Source organism: Lepidochelys kempii, chromosome 17, assembly GCF_965140285.1.
Source record: "Lepidochelys kempii isolate rLepKem1 chromosome 17, rLepKem1.hap1, whole genome shotgun sequence".
In the NCBI taxonomy this organism is placed as follows: domain Eukaryota; kingdom Metazoa; phylum Chordata; order Testudines; family Cheloniidae; genus Lepidochelys; species Lepidochelys kempii.
In genome coordinates, this window is record NC_136396.1 from 4,385,119 (window position 1) to 4,403,345 (window position 18,227).

The 18,227-nt window shown below is 44.3% G+C and overlaps 1 protein-coding gene across 4 annotated transcripts in view; it reads left to right on the forward strand.

The window, feature by feature from the left end:
- Nucleotides 1-1,301: 1,301 nt before the first annotated feature.
- The window catches only part of VPS53 (VPS53 subunit of GARP complex), an 89,820-nt gene continuing 72,894 nt past the window's right edge, over nt 1,302-18,227 (forward strand). For all 4 annotated transcript variants that reach the window (XM_073315574.2, XM_073315576.2, XM_073315575.2 and 1 more), the window contains exons 1-4: nt 1,302-1,469; nt 7,517-7,597; nt 8,795-8,844; nt 9,704-9,770. In XM_073315574.2, the coding sequence (XP_073171675.1) occupies nt 1,386-1,469; nt 7,517-7,597; nt 8,795-8,844; nt 9,704-9,770 (282 nt within the window). In that variant the 5' untranslated portion in view covers nt 1,302-1,385. The remainder of the gene's footprint in view (nt 1,470-7,516; nt 7,598-8,794; nt 8,845-9,703; nt 9,771-18,227) is intronic.

Here is an 18,227-nt window from a genome sequence, read left to right on the forward strand (position 1 = left end):
GAACAGGTTTTGAGAGTGCTAGCTTGGCAAGATGGGAGAGTCGGCACAATGTAAAACTGAAACTAAACAAAGCCAGAGTGCAGCCAAAGGTCTGTGAGCCGTGGCTAACGAGTAGACGAGCTTGTTGGCCAAAGAACGCCACTTACCCATAGGGAAGTTTGCACTTGTCTGCACTGGTGAGGAGGATCATCCAGCAGGGAATTATAACAGGAGGTGCAGACTCCATGGGCTACTCATCATGGTGGTTTAGCCTTATAGTCAGATTTTTTTTTTTCTCCCCCATCTCAAATCCTAGTGCTTACAACCTGGTTCTGATGCTTGTGTTTTCACCCTTTCTGAGGAGGATGCAGTAGTGTGGCCTACTGGAACGGGCACCGTACAAGGAATCAGACGATTTGGGATCTCTGCTGGAGTGCAACTCACAAGTGCTCTTCTGTGCTACATGAAAACAGGATTTAAGACAGAAATAATTATGTGAAGAAATATGTAATCAAGACAAACAGATTTTCATTAGTGCTGTGAGGTGGTGGGCCAGCCTGAGCATTCTAGCACCAGGAGGAATAATGGACTTTTGATAAATGAAGGCTCATTATAAGGAAAATACGTGTCTTTTATTAGCAAGAGTGCTCTGAATACAGAACTGGGAGACAGGAGTTCAGTTCCCAGTTCTATCCGTAATTCCCAACCTGGGGCAACTCACTTCACCTTTCAAGCTTAAGTGATGATAACATCTCAGAGGGTTTGATCCTGTCCCCTGTGGGAGTCTTTCCGGCCACTCCAAATTCTAACACCAAAAGCAGGGGCACTGCTAAGAAAAGGTCCGTCTTTTTCCTGGTTTGTGACCTTCACAGGATGCCAGAAATCCCACCTGGTGCCCCCAGCACAGCATGTCACCCCCTCCTCCAGTGCTGCCAGCCCACTGCTCCCTTCTGCTGCTCCAGTGCTGCCAACCCACTGCTCCCAGTGCTCCTGCTCCTCCAGTGCTGCCAGCCCCCTGCCCCCTCCCCACTGCAGTGCTGCCAGCCCCCTGCTCCCAGTGCCCCCTCCTGCTCCTCCAGTGCTGCCAGCCCCCTGCTCCCAGTGCTCCCTCCTGCTCCTCCAGTGCTGCCAGCCCCCTGCACCTCCCCCCCCTCGCTCCAGTGCTGCCAGCCACGTGAATCCTCCCGTGCTGCCTGCCCCTCCCCCTCTCCCGCGCTTGCACTGCCACCTAGTGCCCCATCCCCCTCACTGCCCTTCCCGCTCCTCGTCACTCGCGACCCCATCCCCGCCCCCAGGCCCGCGGCTGCCCCGCCCCCGAGCCGGGCGCCAGCAGGCGGGGCGGCCGCTGGTTGGCCGGAGTCCTCCGGCGTCCCGCCGCTCCCGGAAGCGGCGCGGGGCAGGCCGGGATGGAGGAGGACGAGCTGGAGTGTGTGGAGGAGCTGGAGGCCGTGCTGCAGCTGGCCCCTGAGGTGCAGCTGGCCATAGAGCAGGTGAGGGCCGGGCGGGGCCGGGGCCGGGCCGGGGCGGGGCTGAGAGGGGCGGGGGGGGGCAGAGAGGGGCGCTTCCCTCGGGAGGGGTTGGTGGGGGGCGGGGGCGGGGACGCTCTCCCCTGGGGGAATTGGGGGGGGCGCTTCCCTCGGGAGGGGTTGGTGGGGGGCGGGGGCGGGGACGCTCTCCCCTGGGGGAATTGGGGGGGGCGCTCTCCCCTGGGGAGGCTGGTGGGGGGCAGGGGCGGGGGCGCTCTCCCCTGGGGAGGCTGGTGGGGGGCAGGGGCGGGGGCGCTCTCCCCTGGGGGACAGGGGCGCTCTCCCCTGGGGCAGTTGGGGGGGGCGCTCCCCTGAAGGGGCTGGGGGGGCGGGGCGGGGACGCTCTCCCCTGGGGGGGTTGGGGGCAGGGACGCTCTCCCCTGAAGGGGCTGGGGGTGGGGGGCAGGGATGCTCTCCGCTGGGGGGGACGCAGGGGTGCTCTTCTCTTGGATGGGGGCTGAGATTCTGGTGGAATCTTAGATTAATCTATCATCATTCAGGTAGTATTAACTTTCCTAGTAAATGAATGTCTGTCCATGCCTCAGCCTTTCCCCTCTGTTGCTTCAGGCCTGGACTGTAGAGGGAGCCAACCTGCGTGTGGTTTTTATCAACCATTATAGGCTTAAGTGAACCACAAAAGAACCCCCTGGCTGATTTGGATCTTGGCGAAATATCGCCCTGTCCCACCCTTTCAAAGGAGGCCATTGGTTTGCAGAGGCATGCTTCAGGGCTGTCACAACCCTTTTCAGTGAGCAGCCCACACAGATCCTTCTAGAGCCAGAGCCTCAGATGTACCTTAAAATTCTCTGTGCTCCAAAGCAGATGCAATGGAATTAACAACAGCCTGTGGTGAAATCCTGGCCCTGTTAAATGCAGTGGCAAAATTCACATGGACTTCCCTTGGGCCAGGATTTCACCCTTGGTGTCTGAACAGGAACCTGTCATAGGTGAAAATCTAGAGGCAAGGAATGGGAGCTGCCTCACAACACATCGCTCAGATGATCCTCTTGGGTGTTAAAGTTAACAAGTTTCAGAGTAACAGCCGTGTTAGTCTGTATTCGCAAAAAGGAGTACTTGTGGCACCTTAGAGACTAACCAATTTATTAGAGCATAAGCTTTCGTGAGCTACAGCTCACTTCATCAGATGCATATCGCATATTCATATGCATCTGATGAAGTGAGCTGTAGCTCACGAAAGCTTATGCTCAAATAAATTGGTTAGTCTCTAAGGTGCCACAAGTACTCCTAAAGTTAACAAGTTAAGTTGCAGACTTTCTTTGAATGAGCTAGAGGGGATGATGGAGACTGATGCAGCTGCAGGGATGCACGGCACCTATCAATAAGGAAGGCAGCAGCATTTCTTTGTCATTGTTCTTGTGGGTGTCGTTTATGCTGTGAGGTTAATGGGTTTTTTTGTTTTGTTTTTTAAAGCAATATCCCTGACACTTTGGAATCTTTTCATGGGATGGGTGGAAGAGAGGAACTTGATGCTGAACAGTTGAACCATTTTCACTGAGAACCTTGAGAGCAGCTAAATTAATCCTGAGGTCTAATGGAAACTGGAATTTGGCTGTAATAATAATACTTTGCATTTCATAGATTCGTAAATGCTAAGGCCAGAAGGGATCATTATAATCACCTAGTCTGATTTCCTGCATGACACAGACTAAAGAACCTCATCCAATATTCTCTGAGCTATAGCATATTTTTTAGAACAGTAGCCAATCTGGAGGATCCACCATGTCTGAGTTGTTTTAATGGATAGTTATTCTCACTGGTAAAAAAAAAAAAAATAATAATTGCACCTTACTTTTGAATTTGACTCACTTTAGTTTCCAACTACTGCCTTTTTCTGCTAGTGACACTTTAAAGGAACTTAAAGTGCTTGCAAGGACTAAGTTAAAGGAACAGTATTAATTCAAATTTGGCCCCACATTTAATTTTTTTAAAAAAAAAGCTCTAAAGCCAATGGCAAATGTTCTTATAAATTATAAAAAGCAGTGAAAATGGTTGTTTTAAAACAAATATTTTGCTCCACTGTTGGAAATTCAATCAACTACAGCACTAAGAACATGAGAATGAAATTGGCTATAAACAAAGGTGCTACTGACTGTCAGTGGCCAAGCTGAGACTAATGGAAAAAGTTAGCATCCCAGGTAAATAAATTTGTTTATTGCATATAATTTTAAAGTTGAAGACTTCTGGTCTTGCCTGTGATGTATCATAATCCCTATGTTAGAGATGGAGAGCCACCTAGAGACCACAAAACAGCAGGCCGTTAATCTTAGTGAGAACTTTAATTCCTTCAGGGTGGTGAGATTTCTTTCCTTTTCCTCACAAAAACATTTTAAATTCTGTATGGAGAGTTAAGATGGGGAGTTTTATATGGAGATTGACTTTGGTCTAGTGTCTGGGATCAAATCTGTTCAATGTAATCACAACATAAGCAGAATTTCCCACTGCTTTGGGCCAGTAAAGATTGTTTAGGGAACTAGACAAAGTTTGTAAAGTTTTTGTTAAACTGTGCATATGTAAATCTCCACTTTTGCTATAACCATAATATTTTTTTACATGTAGCTATAGTCAAATGGTTCTAACAGGGAGACTTTGCCAATCTACTGATTGGTTCCATGTCCTACTCCTGGTGGAATTCTGCACAAAAATATTCTGCACCAAAAATTAAAAATTATGCGCACAATATTTTAAATTTCTGCAAAATTTTCCACATTTTATTTGTCAAAATAATGCAATATAATCATACCAGTTTCAATTATTTTGGCAGTTTATTTAAACTACAATACAATGGATGGAGAATGGGAGTGGGGAGCATTGGAAGAAATCCCCAAACCCCCTTGCCTAATAGTTTTGACCCTTTATTTCTAGTTATTAGTCAACAAATATATGCAGCCATATGCTCAGTGTTACATCACAGGCAACTAAACAGCAAGGGGGGCTTGGAAATCAAACTCACAATTTATATTGGCTACTGACCATCTCCAGAAAGGTAAATACCAAACAATTTATGGAGCACATTTTGATAGGAATTTTTTTCAGTCCAAAAATTTAGACCATTTCCAATCACTAAAGCACCATAGGCATTTATAAAGCCATATTTTCCTTTACACCACTCTGGCAATGTAAAAGAGCCTTAAAACTTTTACATCTGTTTTATACTCCTGGGGGAATTCACAAAGACAATGGGAACAATTCACTAAGCAGGCAGGTTGTTACATTCTGCTCTGCCCCATGCCTACCTCCCCAGAAACAACCCAAAGCCCCCTTCTCCATGCCAAGTGTGCCGCAATAGCAAGCAAGCGGGACAGAGTGCCTCTCTCTCTCTCTCTCACGCATGACTGCTCAGCCTTCCCGCCCCGTCCTAGTGATGATTTATGTCTCTATCTGCTGCTCCAAGTGCCTGAACCAACCTGCCTGCACTGCCGGGGAGGGGCTCATGACCGCTCTTGTGGGCTTTTCTTGGCTTCCCTGTCAGAAGCCATTTTTCTGTGGGGAAGCAAAGAAATCTGTGGGGGACATGAATTCTGTGCATGCACAGTGACGCAGAATTCCCCCAGGAGCAATATCCAGAACAGTTTATGGTCCAAGGACTGTATGCAGAATAGCAAGTGACCTTGAGGTAGAAAGGTTCACAAAGCAAGTGACTCTCCTGGAGTGTTTTGAAGGAGGCAAAGGGAAAAGGGTTTAGCAAATATTAATTACAAGACTGTGCTGGGTGTGGGGGATTGCATGAAAGGAGGCACAGAACCGGGAATGAACAAAGGATGGTCTTATGGTTAAAGATGGGGTTCAGAAATCTGAGTTCAAGTCCCAGCTCTGCAACAGGCTGATGAGGGGTGGGGAAGATGCTGGATTCATTAGCTAATGCATTAATTGTAATGTTGTTAGGCTTGATGGTTCAAGTGGTCTCCTCCAGCACTATCCCTGCATCTTAGTGAGCAAGCCACACAGGGTTTTCTGATGCTGTGTCTTGTAAATAAAAATTTTGATTTGCTGATTTAAAAAAAGTCAGTGTAAACTTCAAAAGATCAATATAAAATAATGATTTTTAGCTCCCCTGGGATTTTTTATACCAGGCACCATTAGCTGTAAAGGCTGATATGAATCAGCAGAGGAGGCAGGCTGTCAGGGATAGCAAGGGAGATTTCACCATTCTGCTGCACTAGAGAATACCGCAGTGAAGTAACATATTCATCTTTCCTGCAACTTTTCTGTAGCGGTTGAGGAAGCTTGACCCAGGCTGCTTCCCCTTCTCTACTGTATTATGACCTCCTGGATATTTAGTGTCTCCTCTCCCCCCATTACCCTTATTACAAGCCAGAGATGCTATACTTTTTTCATAAATATTGTCTTAGTTTTATGTGGAGCCTTTTCATCACCTCTCCACCTCGTTGTCCTGTAGTACCTTGCTGGTCTAGTGCTTAGGGGCACTCAGTTCGATTTCACTGCTCAGTTCATTTGTGCCCCTGCAATGTTGCCAAACTTCACACTCAGCTTACAGTCCTACTGGCTTTTCTCTTCAAATGCTCAGTCAGATATGCTTAGCTGTGTGTCTGCTCAGTTACGTGCCCAACCATAATCCCCTCCACACATCCTGAATATGATGGACATGTTTAAATCTCCCGGAATCTATGACTCTCCTTACAGCCATTGCCAACCTTCATCTTTCATAAGAACTTTGGGCACTGTCACTGCTTGCCCACGAGAAACAGCAGACGGTAGCAAGACAGACTCAGTCATCAAACTGCAGTTGCCAGCTAGAGTAGGAGTCTGAGACAAACTGAGTTTTGTGTAGTTTTTTGGCAAGACTATTAGCCATCGCCATTGATCTGTTGTGCTATCTCTAAGTGTTGCCCAGTAGAAGATCAGGGAGTCAAGCCACCTGGCTTTTCTGTTCCTGATTTTGCCACTGATTTGCTGTGTGATATTGGAGAAAATCATTTAATCTCCCTGTGCCTCAGTTTCTAGAGTGCCCCAAGTTCCTCAGCTGAAAGGTGGATAAATACCATATTAACAGTAGTGAGGCCCTCTAAGTTACAATCCTTTCAGAGATACTAGATTTTCCCTTTGAAAAAAAGCATATCAAATTTAGATACTCGATGTGCTAAGCTAGCAAAAAGTTTGAATTGAAGGTTTTGTGTAGGATTTTCTTTGGCCTAATGCAGCTGCCTCTCGCCAGCTTGGAATGACTAGAATGACGCACATGGGTGACACTGCACAATGGCTGATGTGATTTACTGTATGTCCAGGACGTGGTTTAGACTGGGGAGGGAGGGATTGATGGCTGCATGGCACAGAACAGACATGGTAACTGGGAAGGTAATACATCATATATTTATGATGGAGGAAAAATAATTTAACATCCTTACTTGGATCATTTGAGCACCCTCTGAAGATAGATTAGAAAGAGTTGCTGCTCTTTTCTGGGATAACTAGATCATTTAACAGATTGACCCTCTCTCTCTTTTCCATGTTTGCCTGGTGAAATCTAGGTCTCCAGGGATCTAGTTTGACCATTTTCTTAATTCATCGTGTTTTATATTACAAGTTTGTGGAAGAAAACATCTCATCTCTCACCAGATGGCCCTACCCAAGAGAAGGGCATGGTCTCAGCGTGAGCTTTTAATTTCCAGGCAATGATGAAAACATGAACATCATTTTAGATACATAATTAATAGTTTCTGTCTCTTGGGAATTTGTAGCACATGATTGATTGTGCTGGTATTGAATCTCAGGATGTGCATATATATTACCTCTGTGTTTACCCAGTCTGATAAATGCAGGAATTTTAATAGCACAAAGACTTCCAGGGGTGTAGTCACAAAAACTATTTATTCTCCATTGAATAAAGGCCTGACTACTCTCCATGCAGACCTGTCAGGACCATGCTGTTAAACATAATCCCATGTCTGTGTTTTAGTTATTAAAATAACAGATATAGTTTAAAGTTACAGATGATCAAGCTGATATTTTGTGTTTCTTTCTCCACTCTCTAGGTGTTTCCCAGCCAAGATCCACTGGACAGGGCAGACTTCAATGCTGTGGAGTATATTAATACTCTCTTTCCAACTGAGCAAGTAAGTCAAATGCTTGGGGTTCTGCTGTCCCATGAGCCATGGGGTAATCTTAATGGTGACTCAGTGTGTAAATCACCCTGCATGTCCATAGGAAGACAGGTTTAAAAATATACCCAGGGCTTCTTTCTGAAGAGCAGCAAAATTATGACTTTCAGAGGCAATTACTTCTTAAACTCAGACCTGGTGACATAGAATGACAGTCTCCCAACGTGCTAGCTGCAGCTTCAAAGATAATGAAAATTCCATTTTGGTCTCTAGAAAGAAACAGTTTCATGATCCAAGGGTCGGTCTGTTTTTGCAGCTGAATTTCAGATCCTGCTGGATCAATATACTGGGAGGCCCCAAGGATTCTAGCCACACCAGGGATGTTTTGAACGTGAAGCGTCAGAAAGTCCAGTCACAATCAGACTAGATTTTAAAACCATCGTTTCAGGGATAAGGAATGGAGATCTAGTGGGGTCAAATCCTTCCCTAGTTCCAACCCACGAACTAGGCTTGGCTTGGGGTTGGGAGGTCTGTTGAGATGGGGAGGTCCCTTCTGCAGCATAACAGACCTTGGGTGAGCTCCTGAAAACTTGCTGGAACTTCCTAGATTCTGCTGCGTTTGGGTCAACTGCAGCAGCAGAGCAAGCGGTAGGATTTTTCCTTTTAGTTGCTTCTGTTCAACTTGTTCTGCTTGGTTTGCTCACACCCAGATACCAGTCAGGCATCCTTCATTGCCAGGTATCCGTGGATCTCAGGCATTCAGGGACCATTGCATTCATCTAGAGGTTGCTGAAGTTCAAAGTACTGTATGGTTGAACCCTACCATACTTTGATCCTATTTGCTCTTTGACTGCGTTATCCACTAGAGGTCACCATCACCTTTCCCTTTAACTGCTTCCTCTGAGGGAGGATTCGTACAATCGCAAAGAGAAGTTGTAGTTGTACTCAGCGTGTTTATGCATGTGCAGGGGCGAGTTGAAGAGTCATTGGAGTCTGTAGATCTGGCTTCTGTTCCAAGCTCTGTCACTGACCTCTACATGACCTGAGCAAGTCGCCAAATTACTTGGTGCCTCAGTTTCCCTGTCTATAAAAGGGGGATAGTGCTATGAAAGAAAATGCCAAGTGTTATTCAAAGGGAGGTTTGATTCTGCGAACTGCGTGTATGTACTGAAAAAACATTTTTCTTTTGAAAAATTGTTTTTTATCTTGCAGTCTTTGGCAAACATTGATGAAGTTGTGAACAAAATCAGACTGAAAATAAGGTAAGTAGCACTCTGTTTCCTTTCATTGTCACATAGATGGGAAATGGCCATATGGTCATTAGACTTAATATATTTCCATTAAAGATCAATCTTTGCACTGCTGCTGGTTCTAACTCATTTTATTTGAAGCTAGGTAGTTTTATGCTTGAAATGTAAATATCTTTGAAGAAAGAGTTGGGCAGAGGTTTAAAAAAAGAAAATATTTCTAGTACATTTTATAATTTAATTAAATTTTACATTCAACTCTTTCCTATAGTGTATGCCACTCAAATAACATAGCTCTAACGCAGTGTTTCTCAACCTCACAAAAGACAACGGTGGGAATCGTGGGGCACTGAAAAATGTGTTACAATGCTAAAGCAAAGAGAAACAAAACTCCCAGAATAACCTGGGTGGCCAAAACCTTCTGTGTTGGTGAGATCAAATGTCGTAGCTGCAGTAATAGTTGTAGTGCACAGACTTTATTGTCGTCATTCTTACGTTTGCTATAAAGGTAAGGATAACAAATGAGGGGGTTGTGAAATTTTGTTTACTTAGAAGAAAGGTCTTGTCTACCTGAAAGCTCTGCTCTAGTCCAGGAGAACCAGAAAGGGAAACTGCCCAGTCTGATACCATTGGCCAACTGGTGTGAAATGCAAAAAGTGAATTGGATTTTGAAACTAATTTTCATATTTTGACAATATTCAGTGTTGTTGCTGATATCTGAGAGACTATCAGGTGTTTATGAAAATGTCAGTTTTATGTTGTCAGCACCATTTAAAAACAAACCAAGCCAGGTACAATTTTTTTTTTTTTTTGGTGCACTGGTTTTCACAAACTATCTGTTCCTTATGATGACACTGTCTGCTTTTCCCTAAAGGAGGCTGGATGACAATATTCGAACAGTAGTGAGAGGACAGACAAACGTGGGACAGGATGGCAGACAGGTACATGTGTCTTATATCACATAAAATCCCAAGGCTCTCTTCTCCCTCTGCTATGGCATGCAGAAGTCTCATAGATGCGTGGACTTTAAGGTCAAAGGGGACCATCATGGTCATTAGTCTGACCTCCTGCACATTGAAGGCCACAGAACCTCATGCACCCATTCCTGTAATAGACCCCAAACCTCTGGCTGAGTTACTGAAGTCCTCAAATCCGGGTTTAAAGACTTCAAGTTACAGAGACTCCACCATTTACACTTGCTTAAACCTGCAAGTGACCGTGCCCCATGCTGCAGAGGAAGATGGAAAACCCCCCCAGGGTCTCTGCCAATCTGAGCCCGGGGGGAAAATTCTTTCCCGACCCCAAATATGGCGATCAGTTAGACCCTGAGAATGTGGGCAAGACCTGGGAAAAGATTCTCTGTAGTAACTCGTAGCACTCTCCCATCTAGTGTCCCATTGTAGAGATGCTACTAACATCTGGCACACACATATGTAACACTGTATATACCACGGAGAATGAATACACTAAGTCATATTGAAGAGTCACTTACAGGACAGCTGTTATTACTATCTTCTGATTAGCCTATGGAAGGGGGCAAGAGAGAAATTGAGTTTAATGAAATCAAAACAGAAACATGATGCTTGCAGTTGTCAGTCTTTGAAGTTGATTCCAGAGGTATAGGAGTAAAGCAAATAAAAACAGGCCCGCTGTTAAGTGGGAGTGGATAGCTCAGGGGATTGGTACTAGGATATGGAGCCTTTTAACCAGGTCACTTGTTGGAATGTCCCAGGTCATTACTGTCTGATCGAGTGGCCCCCATGAAATGAGATGGCAGGTTTCAGTTTATTCCCTATTTGACAAGTGTCCATACCCCAATACCCAGAACTTAATAGCAAGACACAGGATATAGTAGCCATGAAGACTGAACTACCTTCTTACCCGTTGATGTGATTCAACGTTGAGGCAGCTAGCAATGTTGCTGCATGTCCTGTAGCTGTTTTATGGGTAAACAGGGAGCTTCCATATCAATCCAGCACCTTCCATGAGCATTACATTTAGTATTAAGAAGAGAAAACAATGTTTAAAAAGTAGTACCTGGAGACGGGACTGCCTTTCCCCCGCTAGTAAGACCTTTTGGATGTATTTTTCAGTTTTTTCCCTCAGTACAGTTTTGTGTGGGTTTGCTCCTTTCCTTCTCACGCACATAGTGACAGACTCTGTTGAAAGCCTCAATCTGAAGTGCACCTGCTTGCAAAAATCTACCATGATGAAAGAATAACTGCATAGGCAAATAAAAGCACTTGAGCCCATGTGCTAAGTGATGAAAGATGAGCTGTTCTGCATGGAAAGGACACAGACCACCATTAAAACATATTCAGTTTGCCACTCCCAATAGACTGATCTTCTAGTTTATAGTCACAAATAAAAGAACCTGTACAAGTAGGTCTTATGAACTGTGGACTGAGCCCAGAGCTAGGAGCCAAGGACTTCTTGAGTTCTCCTCCTTTTTCCGCTACTGATTCTTGCTGTGGTTTGAGTAAATTATTTAACCTCTCTTTGCTTCAGTATTAGCATCTGGAAAATGGGGGTTGTTTACCTATCCCAGGAGGACTGTTTAACATTGGTATGGTTCCCTGAGCACTAAATATTACCGAGTCAGGGACAGATATCATGATGGAGACTGGAGACTATTCCTAGTATAAGAGAAAATGTGAAAGACAGCCTGGGTCAGGAGTGAAGTGGGGGGCCAGCAGAGTGGTCAGGAGAAGTGTGTCAGAAGAAATGAGGTCAGAATTACACGTGGAAGGGGAGTTGTTGAGGCTGAGGAAAAGCCAGTGCAGCAGATAGAGAAGAGGGTTGAAACGTGCTCAGGGTGACAAAAGTGGGACAGATGGTTTTGGCAGCAGCTTCTCGGACAGACTGAAGGGTGGAGGGCTGACCGGGAGAACGCAGAGAAGAGGAGGAGAGTGTAGTTAAGGAGAGAAATGATTAGAGCATGGCCTAGGATTTTGGCAGGTCCAGAGGATGAATTTGACGAGGGACACAAAATAAAAGGAGCTGTTCCCACATGGTGACAAAAGGCCACAGCTCAGCAGAGTATGTCGGTGCTGAGCATCAGTGGAAATGCTGGCTGTGGAATCCTGTGTAGAGAAACCTTTGCAAGAACCGCTGGACAGAACTTAAAGAGGCTGCTTGGGTTTACCAGGGGAAATGATGACTTATTGGGTGAGTTTCCTAGGCTGTTGGCGGATGTGTACTGTGGAGGTCCAGCACCCTCCATGTAAATCTCTGCCTTATATGTCTCACATCCTTGAGTTCCTTAGAAGGTCACTGTGCCATATTGAAACAGTGCAGGCGTTGGCCAGTACCCTGTGCACATTTGAAGGGTAAATATTGTTGTGAAGCTTCTAGTTAGTTTGCCTGTTAAGGGACTAATTAAAATTCCATCAGAATAAAACCACGGAATACTTACATGTGTGTGACATGTTTATGCAGAGCCCCTTTGAAGTAGCTTAGTGCAGTATTCAGGCATGAGCGTTTCCATGTTGAATCACTTTACTGCTGTTCAAGGTAATAGCACTTTATTTTACTGAACGTAACCAGAGGGTGTCATGTTAAAGGCAGGTACTCATCTAGAAATGCAACTAAGCTTTTAATCCTTTCAAAGAGTTTGAAATACTGACACCAAGAAATTGTTGAAAGCATTATTCTCTCTCAAGGATCTGTGTGTATTTTAAAGGATGTATGCTTTCCTCTCTGTCTGTACAACGTACATGTATATATGCTTGCACACATGTTTTATACATGGATTGCTGGAACAAAGCTGTGTCACTATTGGGAAGGGCAGACCTAGAAGTATAAAGCTTGCAGAAATGTCAGTAATTCCAGGCCTCAGATATTTGTAGGTCAAAGGGTACTGCAGTTGAGCAGGTCAGATTACAGAGAGAAAGTTGTGAATAGCATTTCAGTTAGAGATGGAATTTTGCATTCATCTCCCCAGAACCCAGACAGAAAGGAAACACAGAAGAAATAATTGCTATTCCTGGCCTCTCCATAGTTCTTTCTTTCTCAGTGGCTCAGGATGCAGGCGAATGGAGAGAGAGGCCATTTCAGATAATGACCTTGTTGATAGTTCGTGTGGGTGAAAATCTTGATCTTTAGCACTGGCTGTCTGTTCTTTTGCTGAAGGGAGCCTTTGTTTGACTAGCGCATGTTCAGTGGAAATATGGATGCTCAGAAATGTTAAGTTTTTTTTAGGGCAAGAGGCCCAGCTTTTCCCTCTTGGATGGAACAGAGGAAGAGTTTAATTTTCCAAAGTATTGTAAGAATTTGTTACCAACAAGTGAGGCACATCTAAGAAAAACAGATGCTCAGCTATGGAGAGAATCAATGCCGTTGTAAAGAGAGTGGAACTTTTAAAAAAACAGCAGCATGCTTCAGGAGCAACAGCCATGCTGACCAGGAAGCCCTATTTATCCCCTTCTGTCTGGATCCTATGTTCTATATGTCATCTGAATTCTCCAACAATTATATTTTTCCTGGCAGAAATTTCCCTGTCTGGTGATTCCGAGTGTCTTCTCATTCCTTATCACCCATTTTTTAGTTCATTTTGTCTTTTGGGTTTTGCTGGAAATTGATACATGTGTAGAACTGGCAGCTACTGTGTAACCTTTTTACTTGCTAATCTATCTCTTTCCTGCTGTGCCTTCTCCTCTCTACTCCCAGAGACCAAGCCGTAGCAAACCATTCCGTGCTGCTTATCTAGAGGAGAGTTTCCCTTCACTGGTGTGTTGTTTTTAATTTACGGTGTGTGGCAGATGCTGTAACCAGGTGACAACAGTCTACTCTGTGGAACCGGGCTTGGTTTGTGCATGTTGCTGGAGGGATGTATAAATCTGTCAAAAACTTGCTTCGTTCCTGGATTGCAGGTTCTTCTGCATGTGTGTTTGGAGAAAGCATTTAATACTTTGTGAGTTTACCCAGTCTGTAATGTTATGATTAGGGAGACAGAGGTGTGTCTGAGCACAGGCTAGAGAGTCAGGAAGTCGTGAGTTCTAATCCCATCTCTGACACTAATTCACTCTTTGGCCTTGAGCAATTTACCTAGTCTCTCTGCATCAGTCTCCTCATCTCTGAAATGGGGATAATATCTGCCACACTTCCTCTACACTTTTCTCTAGCACATGGGACTGTCTTGCTTTTTTCTTCTCCAGAGGTGGTGTGGCACGCTCTAGTCCAATGATGTGCTTACACTCTGCATTTGACTCCTTTCTGAGTGTCGGACCATTTAAATAAACATAAGAATTTAATAAGTAACATTTTAAAATAACATTCTCTTTATGGCAAGACTCGGTCTCGTAGACTTTAAGGTCAGAAGGGACCATCATGATCATCTAGTCTGACCTCCTGTCTGAGAGCATGACAGGTCTGACCCAAATAAAAACTGTTGTTCCATTTGGACACTTTTGCAGAGTGCTTTCCTTACTAAAGAGGAACTTGGCTGGCAGAGAGTTTGCAATTCACTAATCACGTTTTGTATTTTGAAGCCAAACATTAAAAATATCCACAACAAGAACACTTAAACCTCAGATACCATGTCCCAGTTGTAATGATTTCATAGCGGCTGAGATGGCCATCTTGAGTTTAGTACACAGCATGCTAGAGTGGCTTTAAAGAAGCCACTCCCATCTCTTAACCATATAACAACACGTAGGTGACCAGAAGAAGCTGTTCAGGTCTGTCATGTCCACAGAGAGGTAGCCCAGTGTCCTATTTTTAGTGCCAGTTGTAGTAACACGGGTTCTGATGCTGCCAGGGCCTGAGCAACTGCTGATTTCTGTGGGCCTGGAGGATACCTTGTAGAATTGAGGGTAAATCACTGTTTATAAAAACACCCTGGAAAGGCTTTGATCTTCTTTCCAAAGAAATATAAACCCCAACAGTGATGCTAAAACAACATGAAAGGTTTTATTTGAGCCAACAAAAGCCAGGAGGAGGTGCCAAGCGGCACTCTGCCCTGAAGGAGGCAGTTCACTGTGGTACAAGTTATTTACGTATGGTTGGGAGCGGGCAGAATTGTGGATACAGAAGTTTATTCTCCCCTCTGTTTTTATTAAGGGGAGTGACATGTACATTGCTGGAGGGGAGAAGAATATTCAGAAATGTAACCCTTGTCTTTGCGTTTCCCATCTCTCTTCTGCATAACTTGGTTGCTGAATGAGGGAGCAGGAGTCTGGAGCCTTTCATTTGTAGGTGGCTGGTTCAGATCCTTTCTATTTCAGTGAGAGGGGCCACTAAAGAGCTGAGCACAAGCAAAGTGAGGGTGCTCTTTTTTATTTGCCAACTGCATCTTCCCCTTCTGTCCAGGAGGGGGGAGCACAACATTGCTTTTGAGAACAGGCTAGCATTTGGTTTTGCTCATCAGCTGGTGGAAAAGAGAGAGTCTGGGAAAGGTATGGTCTGTACAGTGTCTCAGATTTCTCACACGGGCTGCAGAAAGCACAGATGCTCCCGATCGTGGGTCTTCGCCTACAGCAGGAGGGTGTGCTCGCAGTGCAACATCAGGCCTTGAGACAGAGTGAAACACAGGACCAGGAGCTAGGAAGTATGGAGTTCTAATCCCATGTCCAACGCTAAGAGCCTCTGTGCTATAAGCAGGTCACTTAATCACTCGGTCTCAGTCTCCCCTTCTGTAGTATGGGGATAATACTACTGTGCTTCCCAGGGCCATTGCACACGTTAATGAGAGTTTGTCAAGCAGATGAAAAATGCTGAATTTTACTCCCTTTTAAATGGAGTGCCCCAAATGTTTTATATTACCCAAAGGAAAAAAAATAGTAAGATGGTTGAAAATAAGTGCTTGAATTTAAAATTAAAATAAATCAAATGTAGCATCAAAGGAACCATTTAAACAGCTTTACAGGCTGGAGTGCTCCATCTTCTCCATATAGTATAACATTTCCCAGTTCAAAGCCATCTGCATTTTTGAAGTTTTGCCCTAGAATTTTCTACAAATGCAAAGGCCTTTAAATAGTCTGGCTCATTTGGCTTCCACTTTCTTGTGTGATATTTTTGTGACATCTGTAGGCAATGCCGTGAACTTCAAAAATTAACTTGCTAATTACCTCTTTATGGGGGAAAAACAACAGCTGTGGGTGGAACGTTCCATAGCAGGGTGACACTTTCCTTGGGAGTCCCAGACATCAGCTATTTCTGATGCCTTGGGAGAGGCTGGGTATGCAGAAGCTGCTGTGGGTCAGTTGTAACAATATGTAGTTAGGGCTGTGCCTGAATTTTGTATCGAGCCAGTGCTGTAGATCCCCCTTTAGAGTTTTCTCAGATCTGACATGGGAAAGGAGCTTACACTGCCCTTGCTCAAAAGCTAAATTCCAGTGACTGCACATTTTCATATCTGCCCCAGGTTACGGTATGGGTAGTTCCCATTGCTTTTCCACTAAGCATTTAACATGTTGTGAGTACATTTCTAATTTGCTGCCAGTTAGTCCAGTTTATTACCAAAGCTTCTAAATATGTGAGCTATAATTTGTCTGACAATCACTGACTTTTTTATAATGTTCTTTTGGCCTGAGCTGCTTCACCCATTCCCTCAAACTCCCTTTCTGTAATTTATCCTCTGTGTTTTCAGACTATAATTTAACTCTTTTTTTGTTCCATCTCTGCAGCCAGAACATTTGCAAGCTTGAGTTATTAAAGGACAGGCAACTTGAAATCTAGTCCATTTCAAAATTACTTAGAATTAGTTTCACATCCAAGCCTCTCTGCCAATGTTTGTGGTTTTACTATTGAATTTCTTTATTTAAAATCCTCCCCCCCACCCCAACTTCCTGACCTTCACAAACAACAAGGGATACAAGGAAATTATTGAAACTGATGAAACAGGTTGTCTTTTATAGGGAAAAAAATCTTTCCTTCCCAATCTTTTGTTATAGTGATAGGTTTTACTGTTACAACAGTAGATGAACATTTTCAGATGGATGTGTGAATTTGTTTTTAAGTTGCTAGTGTGTTAAATTGCTTTAAGAAAAACAAAACGTAATTTAACCTAGAGGATTTCCTAGCACAATGGGGCCCAGTCTAATTGGCTTCTAGGTCCCAGTGCAATATAAACGTTAAATAATAAGAAAAAGGAAGTGGACCTGTTCTGGACAGGGAACAGCCTTGCCCATTTTTTGGCGGGTGAAGATACTAGTTTGGTAACTCAGTTGGCTTTGACTGTCTCCCAGATCTCTTTTTTTTGACTCATAATATTGGAAATATGTTTTCCTTAACCATAGGAGTGCAGGAAAAAAATGGCAGCTGCTGGTGTTAATAAGAATGCAAGTAAATTCTTGCTGTCAAGCTTGCACCCAGCTCAGCGGTGGACACTTTAATTAGCTGTCTGGTACTTTCATAAACAATGCTGCAGATAAAGATAAATGTGTAGCACCCTTGCTGCTGGGGGAAGGTTAGCAATGCCTTCTCTTCCCAAGCCATGTGCACAGTGTAGGATCTTGCTATGTTTAAGCCTGTGAAAGGAGGAAGATGGATGCATCTGGTGTAGAGAAATACCCACAGCTCTCTTGGGTTTGGCAAGGTCTTAGACTGATGTGCATTGGATGCTTACCCTCACTCAGCTATTTCAATTGAGATCAGAGAGGACTTTACCGAATGGATGCAGGGAGGAAGGGAATTGCATATGGAGATTGAGCAGAGGAAGTGAGAGGTGAAAATGATGCAGGTGCCACTAAGACCTCCTGCAGCCTAAGAACGGGGAGGGAGCCTGGAAGGTGAGGATAAGGCCCCAATCTGGCAAAGCACTTAAGCCCATCTGTAATTTAAAGCATGTGAGTAACCCACTGAAGACAGTTTTGCATAGGCTAGTTGTGCCCTCAGTCTTGCTTCCTGCCACCTAGCCATTGTCCAATGCTTGTTCCCTCCTTCCTTAAGCTTGGTCCAGCAAAACACTGAAGTGCGTGAATAGTTGCTTTGAAGTCAGTGAGATGGCTAATATGCTTAAAATCACAAATATGCCTAAGTGCTGGGCTTTGGACAACAATTGCCAGGCAGGTAGACAGCTAAATTGGGTGTACAGCTAGGCTAGGCAACAACGTACTCAGGTTACTGTCACTTCATCCTCTCGATCTCCCAGTGCCCACCCATTTATTTGTTTTACCCACGTGTTGTGTCTTGTGTTTAAGAAAAGATTTTCGGCATTTTGGGGTAGAGCCTATCTATTTACTTAATGTTTTGTGCAGTGCCAAACACAGTGGGGCTGTGATTCCTGATCAGGGCCTCTAGAGGCTACCAGTATAGCAGGTTAGCTGGAACAAGCAGGCTTTGAAGAGCCCTGTAAAATCATCAGCCTGTTAGCAACAAGTGTTTAAGCCTGACATTTTAAATAATATCATTTGTAGGCTTTTCTTTGGCACAATCACTTTAATATCTCCCATGCCTCT